The 11,208-nt window shown below is 35.7% G+C and overlaps 1 protein-coding gene across 2 annotated transcripts; it reads right to left on the bottom strand.

Annotated features, from left to right (window-relative positions):
• Positions 1 to 1,193: 1,193 nt before the first annotated feature.
• LOC112508457 (poly(A) polymerase I) lies at positions 1,194 to 7,728 on the bottom strand. Of its 2 annotated transcripts, XM_025113069.1 has the most exons (14): positions 7,579 to 7,728; positions 7,405 to 7,489; positions 7,177 to 7,296; positions 6,248 to 6,345; positions 5,492 to 5,575; positions 5,260 to 5,399; positions 5,032 to 5,104; positions 4,624 to 4,669; positions 4,037 to 4,146; positions 3,820 to 3,927; positions 3,699 to 3,758; positions 2,920 to 2,981; positions 2,498 to 2,810; positions 1,194 to 1,500 (listed from the first exon to the last, which is right to left on the bottom strand). In XM_025113069.1, exons 1-14 carry the CDS (start codon positions 7,657 to 7,659, stop codon positions 1,306 to 1,308), a joined length of 1,575 nt encoding a protein of 524 aa, XP_024968837.1. In that variant the 5' UTR covers positions 7,660 to 7,728; the 3' UTR covers positions 1,194 to 1,305. The 2 variants fall into 2 exon arrangements, with proteins under 2 accessions (XP_024968837.1, XP_024968838.1); XM_025113070.1 differs by lacking the exon at positions 1,194 to 1,500 and having other exon boundaries at positions 2,644 to 2,796.
• Positions 7,729 to 11,208: the final 3,480 nt, after the last annotated feature.

Here is an 11,208-nt window from a genome sequence, read left to right as displayed (position 1 = left end):
TTATTTAAGTGACTTAACATATCGGATAAGATTTTAGTTAATTAAAATGACATCGTATGCGACATTTTTATCCGACAAACACTTACCGAATAAGAGTTGTCGCTCTCACTATCCGGTAAGACTTGATTATTGTCATCGCTCTTACCGAGTAACATTCACAATATTTATCATATTAATCCGATAAGGTAAAATGATCCGATAAGCACTTACCGGTTAAAATATTTAGCAAACGACCCCTAAGTGGTCAACTTTAAAAAATAGATAACTAAATTTTCAAATCTACCCTTAATCAGTGCACAAACAATTAGGAGTTAATAAGATAGATGCATTAATTATAGGTAAGGTTGTTATTTGGTTAAACTAAAACTATAGTAACTGTTAAGGTCTAAAACTATGTCATTTTTATTGTAAACCCTTATTTTGGGGCGCATGGAAAAATCATTGGTGAATGTCGAAAATTAAGGGGCCTTTGTTTGATGGAATGATTTAGAGGGATTTGGATTTAGGGGTTGTTTACCTAAATGTTTATCCAGTAAGTGTTTACTGATATGAGTCAACACTATAATTTATTTTTATGTGTAAGATTTTAGTACATCAAAACGTATTGAATGCAACAATTTACCTGATAAGAGTCATCATCTTCACTTACCTAGTAAGATTCTTCATCATTCTCATTGCTCTTATCCGATAAGATTCTTGGCCTTTATCATGTTCATCAAATGAGAATTTTTTTTCCGGTAAGCACTTGTCAAATAAGCATTTAGTAAACGACCCCTTAATTGAAGGATTTTATATAGTAGGGATTTAGATTTGAAATCTTGATGTATTTAATTTGTAGGATTTAAAATGGAATTGAATTCCATTATTTATAAAAGATATATAATTTTTTTAATAAATATCTATAAAAATAATTAAATTACCTTTTTATCAATTCCTCATTACAAAACAAATAATTAAAAATAATCATACAAAATCCCATGGGATTTCAAAATCCTATTGTTTATGAAATTTCAACGAATTCTATGATTTCAAGTCCATGAAATCCTTCGAACCAAACATGCGATTAACATAGAATTTAATTCCAAATCCCTCTAAATTCAAACCGATGCTGCGGTTTGCATTTACAAGCTGCAGTCCTTCATCTTTCACCCAAATTGAAATGAAGCCCGTAAAAATTTAAAAAGAACTCGATATTTAAGAGAGCACACACAATACAATAAATCAAAGTTTTCTAAAACACTAATCTTCATATGATTTCTTATAATCTAAACGTTTCTTTATATAAAAAGTTATGGCACATCATGATCAAGAATCCAACGGATAAATGGTATCAAAGACGATCCTAGCAAATACATGCCTCACTTCCTGGAGACTTCCAATGGCTAACAACTCATAATCAATCTTCCCACCTTGCTTTGCCACAAATCTGGCTTCCTTACCTTGATTCACACATTCAAATATCTTACCAGCCTTCAAATACAAGTGAAGTGAGAAGAAAACCTGCACAACTAGTTATAATCAGCTATACATTCTATATAACTATATAAAGGTGCTTCCAAAGTTGCTCTTTTTTTTAACCGTGAGTATCTGAACCAGCTTGCACACAACTCAACTAATCCCATGGGAACCTGAAGACAACGGCCCGAAAAATCCTCAAAGGCCCTAATGGTGCATTGATAACAGAATTGGACAGATATGAGTGACGTAGACATGTAAAAGAACCATGGAATTTTAAGGTTTTATGTTACCAAGGGTAGTTTAGTAATTTACAAATTTGTTTCATCTTCCTGACTTTTGTTAATGTGACAGAAAAAATGCATTTATGCCACACTCGGCAATTGTTGCACCAAACGTAGGACTACAAGTTTTTGTACTATCCTATCCTACCCTATCCGCAGCCCTAGAATCTCAGGGTGGGCTACGGATAAGAAATTGGGGTTTTCCAACAAATTTTATCCATTTTGCTCAGTTGGGGAGCGGATGGTACCCTTGAGCAAAGGCAAGGTAAGAATAACAAGGGTGGTGCCTGATTGGTTTAAGCTTGACTCCAAAGGTCAAAAGTACCAGGAGATCCCAGGTTCAAATCCAAGGAGAAATAAAAATCCCCTTATGGCCACGGAGGTTCAAATGTGGTGACTCCGGGCTATCTGAAAAGCAGGTGGTTGCCCTGGGATTAATCGGCTTACATAGCAGGTTGGATATCCAGGTTAATCAAAAAAAAAAAAAAAACTCTTCCAGGGACCAATAGCACGTATAGCAAACGCCCCCTGAGGAGGCATGAACCGGAAACAATTGGGGACGAGCCCCAAAGCTAGCCTCTATTTACCGGTTGAGCCGACCCTCAAAGTTGACCACGTGTCAACTATGAAGCACCCACATTGTAGTGCAAAATTAAATCTCATTAAAAGAACACACGAATTTTGAGATGAGGTTGACACATAGGGTGGAAATAGTAACCAAGTGCGATGTAAAGGTATTGAGTTGGTCGAGCACGTACCAGATCAGAATACGGTGCTTTGGGGTAGTTACTCATTGCGTGTGAGACGTAATATGTATCGGTCATGTTAGACAGTGCCTTACTAACCGATGCACCAAGATCCAAGACCTCCTTTTTCAGCGTCGTCTTCTCGAGGCTCTGTGGCTCCGATAATTCGTAGTACATTTTAGCATGTGGTTTGTAAATCCTTCTAGCTATGCCAACAGCCTCCTTCATATCTCCTCCATTGTGGACCGCAAGGCTAAATGCAGCAACCACTAACGGGTCCCTTGGTCGATCTAATAACGCCATATGAAATGCTAAAATTGCCACCCTAGAAGCACGTATATGTACATTTGTCATTGGAATAAAAAACACGGATACAATGGAAATGGCACTTGATAATCCCGATAGCTAACAGACGTGTACCGACAAAAACTTACCATAAGCTAGTATGACATGGTCGGTCTGGTGCTAGAAGCTTATCCATGTTTGAAAACAACGACTGCAATTTTAAAAAAATAGGACGCATCAGTTCGATCATTGCTTTCTACATTTTGCAAACTAACGAGGATGCAACGAAACCAAAGATGAAAAAGAAAAACTGAACTTCGAAAGAAGGTAAGCATGAAATGGGGTGCGTTTGGTAGGCAGACCAAACATAATAGGACTGAACGGATGAGAGTGAGGTAAGCAGGTGACAAAATTGTGCATGGTTTTAGGGTTTCCATTAGACATGGTAGTTTAGTGATTTACCACATTTTCCTTAATTTTGTCCCACCTATTTTGGTGGATTAAAAATATCATTTTTGTCCCACTCAGTTCAGTTTTATCTCAGTCTTAATGTCGCATCAAACAAGTTTTTATTTTGTCAAATGTCGTGTACCAAACGCACCATAATAGAACCAAATAATACGCCTTCCGTCCCAAAACAAGTGTCTACATTATTATTTTAGTTTGTCCCAAAACAAGTATCCACTTTCAAAAGTAAATCTCTACTTTCCCATTCTACACTCTAACTCTGAGATGGAGAAAATTTCTCAATATAAAATACGGGTAAAATTGTCCTTTTGTTAATTACACATTGCGAAAACTGTCTTTTTCATTATGGACATTTATTCTGGGACGGAGGGTGTAACAAGTAAAAATAAGAGGCCTAAGCTTATCTGCTAATGACTCGTTTTAGAAAAGCTCTCCATAAGTTGGTTGTAGCTAAGCTTACCAAGAGCATGTTAGACTTCTTGTCCCGTCTCCTAAAACCATCACGAACAAAATATGCCGCCTGAAATATGTGAACATGTCAAGATATGCATAAACCGACTAAAGTAGGTGACAAATTTTACCTGAATTGGTAAGAGCAATTCCAAGATACCAAATCTCCATAATAACCTCAATGAAGGTTCTGCAGAACCATAAGCTAGCATGTAGTTCATTTCCATAAGATGCCTCCCCTTTAAGCATACAACCCCAGTCAAATCATAAGATTAATTTCCCGAATTGTTCTTTCAAAGGTGGATCGAAAGATGCAGTTAGAACGGGTAGAAAAAATTATTTAAATACCTTATCAAGCAGTAGAACAGAGTGTGCAAGGTGTTTTATTGCATGAGCCGTCTCTCTGGAAAAACCAAACCCCAAACGAGCAGCAATCCTAATGGCACGCAGTATGCGAGCTGCAAAAGAGGATAAGCTTTGGGATGCATAATAAGGGAAATAATTATGCACAAAACATACTCCCTCCGTCTCAAAATAAGTGTAACAACCCAAAGACCAAAGCAACAGGTTGGCTCAATAACTTCGAATCCAACTTACAACCATGGTGAAAGTTATTGGTAGCCCACAACTTATGGCTTATAAGGAGCTCACAATCCCATTCCCCATCCATGTGGAATGAGTTGTTATAATAAGTGTCTACATTCTATTTTAGTTTGTCAAAAAATAAGTGTCCACTTCTAAAAGTAGATGTCTACTTTCCCATTCTACCCTTAATATGAGATTGAGAAAATTCTCTAGTTATGATTAAGGGTAAAATTGTCCTTTTGTTAATTAAAAAGTGTAATAACTACAGATTCCTAAAATTCTGCAACTTTCTTATTGTGGACATCTATTTTTGGATGGAGGGAGTAATAAATTAAAATTCAAGAACTCACCACAATCCTCCGCCAATGAGAAGTTAGCAGGGTTAACAGTTCGCACCTAAGCCAAAATCAGGTTAATATGAGCATGTCCCTGCAGAGAAAAGCCTAAGGGGCAGTTTACCCGAACACTTACCCGGTACGTGTCTACTGGCAAGATTCAACACTATTACTTACCATACCGGGTAAGATTTTAGTCCATAAAAAAGGGCATCGTATGCACCAATTTACTTGGTAAAGCTAACCGGGTAAGACCTTCGATCCTTGTCATTGCTCTTACCGGTTAAGATTCTCAGTCATTTCATGTTCATCCAGTAAGGTAATGTGACTTGATATTTGATAAGCGCTTACTGGGTAAGCCTTTGGTAAACGGCCCCTAAGACCCCTCAAAGAAAGTACTATAGTGTAGAGATACATGCATACTTTAGCTTTTCTAATATCCTCCATTCCTCCTGTATAGTCGTAAATTGTATTCGCATACGGATCAAACATCAATCTGCACAACGGGTGAAAGAGAAGGTCACTTTTGCGAGAATGAAAGCAAATTCAGAAAACACCAAGAATGGAAAGATTCAGGGAGGTGAACCAATTCTAGACAATATTGGAAACATATCCATTGAAGTTTTAGGTTCCCAGGGCCAAAGCAGAAACCCGTTTATTGTTAGATCACGCTGCATACAGTTCCTCCAACGACTATAGTCCTTCTCATCACAGCCATCGTACTGTTGAAAAGCCATACCCGAGTCCCTTGTGTGGTGATGATGTCTTGCTGAAGTGCTAAAACTCGAAACCTATTCACCAGTCAAATTCATGTTTTACCAGGGTAGACATAAAGATAGGTAGCTGTTGTCAATAAGCAATATCTAGCTCAAAAAAGACCAACCTCTACAATATCATCACCAACGTGCACATGGCAAATAGGAAAACGTTTCCCGATAATCTCACACCAAGAAAAAGCTTTCGTCACCTGTGTGGTAATCACAACAATGCTTCCAAAAGTTAGCATGCAGCTTTACGTGGAAACTGCAATGTTGACATAAATTCAAGATCCTGACTCTTAGATTACTAGCTCAAAAAATCATCAACCAAACTCATTTTTGTTTCTGCGATTTTTTGAAGTTAAGAAGTAATTCTTGGATATTTCTTTGAGACATTAAAGCAAAACTCCAACCTTTCCTACAGAGATACAAAAAGGGTCATTGGCAAAGCAATACCGGTTACCTTTAGATCCAACCTCCCAGAAGGTCAAGGGTTCAAGCCTCACCGTGTGAGTCTTGCCAAATATAAAACATACTTTAAAAAAGGATCAATCCACTTCTGACTCCTTTAAACTTTACCGTGAAAATCTTATAATTATAATCGCTTTTGACAAGAGACAGAAATATCGTCTTTTTGGCAAGTAAACGAAGCCTTTGAGGCACAAAGTTTCACCCAAAAATATAAGACATCAATGAAGATTATTACGAATATCTTTCTTCATAAATAAAACTGCGCCAATAAAATATGCAGAGAAATGCTTAAATAAATAATAGACCAAAGAAAAAACAGAGTCCCTAAAGCAAATGCATTATCCATCGTATGTTCATATGCAGTAATCGTATTCAACAATGCGTAAAGCAAGTACGAGGCACTAACTGACCTCTTTCAATTCAGCTGTAGTCAATACATCAAAGTCTTTTGGTGTGCGTTTTAATATTAGATCACGTACACAACCACCAACAAGGTAAACATCAAATCCTACAAAAACCGAAGTTCTTTAAGCTTTAGATGGACCAGCCGTTTTACCAATTTTGAAACAAGAAGATATGCATGGAAATGTGTAATGCAGACAGCCACAGCCTCCACTTCAAGATTTTCTTCTGTAACAAGTTAGCAACATGCCAACATAGGGCCAATAACTAACAACATCATATCCATCTCACAATCACAGGCCACCTTTAGAATCCAAAGTTGACATGATCTTATATAACTATTTCAAATGTCGAGCGCTTTTCAAAGCACTACCCTCCCCTCCAAAAGAAGTTCATTTTCATCTTACAATTTCAACCCTAATGCTTGCAAAATCTACTTTTTATGAATTTAATATTCATAAAGTAACACTTTTCGCAAGTTGCTAAAGTGTTACTTGAGAAATGCTAACATGGAAGTGTCACTTGCGCAACTTACTAAAGTTGCTAAAGAGTTACTTGCGACAAGTAGCACCTTTTTATGAATATTTTTTTGTTGAGTAACCTGGATATCCAACTCGCTATGCGAGCCGACTAATCCCGACCACCTGCTTTGCAGATAGCCAGGAGTCACCGCATTTGAACCTCCGTGGCCACAAGGGGATTTTATTCCTCCATGGATTTGATCTTTGAGACCTCCTGGTACTTTTGACCTTTGGAGCCAACTCAAACCAATCGAGCACCACCCTTTTTATATGTCGCTCAATTGAGTAGAATGCAGCTATAAAATAAATTGGGGGAGGGGTGTTCAGGAATAGCTATTTTTGGGCAATTTCTCCAATTGTAGACATATATTACAACACAAACTACTGGCACAATTTCAGTAAGTATGGAAACATACCTTTTCTCTTGAGACCATTTAGGACTATCCGTGTAGGCCTTGCAATCATCGAATTCGTAATCCCAAGTTCCTTAGAGCTAAACTTCTTCCATTTCGATGCCATTTTCCTACCTTCCACTCCTTCAATTCGAATTTCCAAACACAATCAATCAGTCAAGATCATGATCATAACTTGACATATCAACTAATCGAAAATCCAAAAACATATCAGACAAAATTTAAACATGCCTCTTTCATCATAGATAACAGAATCATTGGAGAAGCCATCTGGCTCGTCAAGTGCTTCGATTGCTGCAACACAACTCAGCCGAACCTTCATGAACATAAAACAAAACGATCTATAAACAACTTTTAAGAACAAAAAAGAACATAACAAACGCAGAGTTCATGATATGATGATACATAGGAAACGCGACGGAGGAGAGTAGAATTGAGGCGAAAATGAGGGTGGCATGAATACCCCAAACCTAAACCAATCGCCATTTAGATATGTGATACAGATATTTCATAAACTGGTTTTTAGGGTTTTAGAAATGAAGAAGATGGGGTTTAACGCTGCGTTCTCGAAACTCATTTTACGAAAAACAAGGCAAAAAAGTTATAGTCATATCTTTTTAAAGGATATTATTAATAAAAATAACATTTTTTTCCTTCTTTTCAAGAACATAATTTTTTTTAAGAACATAAATAAAAAAATTATTTATTTCTTTTTATTTTTTAGGTGGTATTTGGAATTGTTTATCTGAAACAACTTACAATCTTATCAATTTTGTTATAAATTAAAATAGTTTAACTTTTTCAAAAACTACTTATTACCGGTTTAACATCAGTATAAATTGTTTATCCAAATATTTAAAAATATTTATTATCAGTATAACACCGAAATAAATCAATAAGTTGTTTTAATAAGTAATCTCAAATACGCTCTCATTCTTCAAATTCAAGATCAGAGCATAAGTTAATGAACAAATGAATGGCGGTGAGCCGAGATATAATTTTACATTTTGTAAATTACGTTTTTTGTCCCTATACTTTATAAAATTTTGCAAGTATCATTTATGTGGTCTAGAAATTATAGTTTTCTTCCCTACGGTTTATAACTTGTTATTTTCGTCTTTATAATTCATAATTATTTGCTGTTTTAATCTTATATAAATAGAAATAAATTGTAAATTACAGAAGCAACAATTTTAGATTTTATAAAATCGAAATTATTAACAAAGCATAAAGGAAAAAACCGTGTTTTACTCTTTCCTTTCACCTTTTGGGTTTTTTCTCTTGGGGTTTTTCCTGGGCCCTTCTGATAAATGGATTGAGATGTTGGGTATGGGCTGCTCAAATTTATGTATGTAATTCTTTTCTCAGATATAGTCGGTGTTTAGTGTGTATTGTGTATATAAAATTTTATATCAGGTATCAACCAATTGTATTTGGTATTAATTTTATATATATTGGTATTGATTTTTGTAATACACGGATTTTTAATATCCATAATTTCAAGTTTCATATGTATTTTGGCCTTAATATAGTCATCTAGAAGTATTGTGGATGTTGGTTGAGTTGGTTACCGCATTTCACAAAGGATTCAACTTTTTTGTCGAAAATTGCACTCGCACCCGTGCAGCTATTTTGCTCGCGGCCTTGAGCAAACCCCAAAAAGTGGCATAACTATATTAATCACTGTTCGCTCCCGCGAGCATTTGGGCATAAAGTTGTTGGGTCTGCAACCCCTTTAAATATGATTTTCTTCCTTCTTTTTCTTCATTTCTTCTTCACCAACTCACCTCTCTCTTTCTCTATCTCTCTCTCTCTCTCTCTCACACACACACACACACATTTTCGGTCCAAGAACATTCCTCCTCCAAATTGATTTCTTCAAGAGCATATAAGAGCTCCTAAATATCAAGATTCCAAGTCCAGATCCAAGATCTGAGTTCATCTTCTTCATCTCCATGTCCACCATTGTTGACCTAATTTTTGGGTTATTCCTAAAAACGATTTTAAGTCATCCTAACCTTTCTAAACCCGTATTCTTCTTAAAAGCTTTTGTTTTAACCTCCTTGAACATCCTTTTTGGTGTATCTTCATTATATTGAGTTTTTGATCATTTTGGGTGTTCTTGGTGATTTGAGATTTTGACTAAGGATTGTATGGATGTAATTTTGGGGTTACTTTTGGTACATCTCTAGTCTTGGTTAAGACTCAGATAAAGTTCCTAGAGGTGAGTGTTGACAGATCTAAAGCCTTCACTATTTTGGAAGCTATAGATGGATTTGGAACCTAGGTTTAACCTAGCATAGTAAGGTGAATTCAAGTTGTTTGCGAAAACTATGTACATGCCAAAAATGTGTAATTTCGATATATTGAAGTGTGTTCCTTACTATTTATCAAATGTGTTGAGTATTTATACTGAAATGTTTTCCTTACTAGTTGTTTTTGGGTTAATATATCTTGAAAATGCATATATTTAGAATCTTTGAATATTTTGTTAAATAAATCATAAGTATGAGTTCTTCTGATGATTTATCTCATAAATGGGGATTATTTGATGTTATATGCATTTTGGTGTAGTTGGTTTTATAAACAGTTTGGAAAATTAACATTTTTGTGTTATGAGGCATTATGAAAATACAAATAGTATGATTTCTTTTTGAAAAGAATTTATCCCAACTGAGTTGGGTTTTACGAGTAAATCATACTTTTGGAGCATGTGTTTACGTAGACGTGGGTTAAATGCGTTTTATTGTTTTTGATGACTTTTATTTATTAGTCAATTGAATTGTTGAACTTTTGGCTCAGTTTTGACTTAAATGAGTCTTGGAGATGTTATCCGACTTGAATGGCTCTATATTGAGCTTTTGGAGTTATATGCATTCACAACATATTTATTTATAGAATTACATGTTTCGAGTGTATTGGTCATTCATTTAGAGTCATGTAACTTAGACTTTGATGCATTGGATCCATAGGCATGCGAGTCAGTCTCGTGTGATGGTTGTAAGTGTATTGCGGGGTTAAACTCCGGGTCCCTTGTTTGATGATCTTAAACTTTTCAAGAAGTCACTAGGAGGGTTGAGTCCGGATGTGCATGTCTTGGTGACACACCAGGATCTTCGCCGCTTGATGGTGTTCCCTTTTTAGGTAGACACTAAGTAGGCCGACCCTTGAGGTTGAATTCTAAGCACAGACACTAAAGTCAACCGACTCTTGAGGTGCAACTTGTTAAGGAGTCGTACGAACGTTCGAACTTTAAGTCATGAAGTGTTATGCGATTAACGTTGTATGAGTGGCATCCTTTGTGTTCACGTCACTTTCAAGGGATACGAGTCTCCCTCGTTGTTGTAAACATTGTCTTTGGATAATGTATTATCCATGTTTTAATATTACTCGGATTTTGGCAAGCAACCGTAATTTACAATTTTGATATATTGGATTTCCTCTATATATTAAGGTTTTGAATAAAAAGATTATATCCATGTTTTTGGTATTTGGATTTCAATCATATTTCTAGAATTCGTGTGAGTATTGGGTTTGGTTCCACAGTTATTTTATCACGAAAATGGAGGTTATGGGAAAAGATATCACCTTTTATTCTAAATGCATTTCATGTATGAAATTGTGATTTAAATAATAACTTTTCCATTTTACCACTTTATATAATTGATGAAAACTGCTTAAACTCACTTGGCGTTAAACCTAACATTTTTACTTTTGTTAACATACACATCAGATCCTTGTTGGGATTTGGTCCTAGTGACACTATGATTGAGTGTTTGTTAGAGACACAAAGAGGAATTAGTTATTCGGGAGACATCATCCTTATATTGGAGATAGCGTACGTCTTGTGATTCAAAATTAATAAATAATTAAACAAGTCATGTACCGTGGTACTACCATGATACATGACTTCCAATACTGTGTAACAACCAAGTTTGCATACATGGTATAATACTATCAACCGATTATAATTGATACAATTAGTAAATATGTTGGATGGTTTGATTTGATACAAAATTATCACCTGTACTGATG

This window comes from Cynara cardunculus, assembly GCF_001531365.2.
Source record: "Cynara cardunculus var. scolymus isolate 2C chromosome LG 3, CcrdV1, whole genome shotgun sequence".
Classification (NCBI taxonomy): domain Eukaryota; kingdom Viridiplantae; phylum Streptophyta; class Magnoliopsida; order Asterales; family Asteraceae; genus Cynara; species Cynara cardunculus.
The sequence above is the reverse complement of the archived record's forward strand: the minus strand, read 5'-3'. Positions and strand labels throughout refer to the sequence as shown.

Excerpts from the sequence above, each read along its gene's own strand:
- LOC112508457 (XM_025113069.1), bottom strand. The coding sequence starts at position 7,659 with ATGGCGATTGGTTTAGGTTTGGGGTATTCATGCCACCCTCATTTTCGC. Across the intron at positions 7,297-7,404 it reads TGTTATCTATGATGAAAGAG|GAGTGGAAGGTAGGAAAATG; the intron begins GCATGTTTAAAT and ends TTCGAATTGAAG. Across the intron at positions 6,346-7,176 it reads AAATGGTCTCAAGAGAAAAG|GATTTGATGTTTACCTTGTT; the intron begins GTATGTTTCCAT and ends CGGTTTTTGTAG.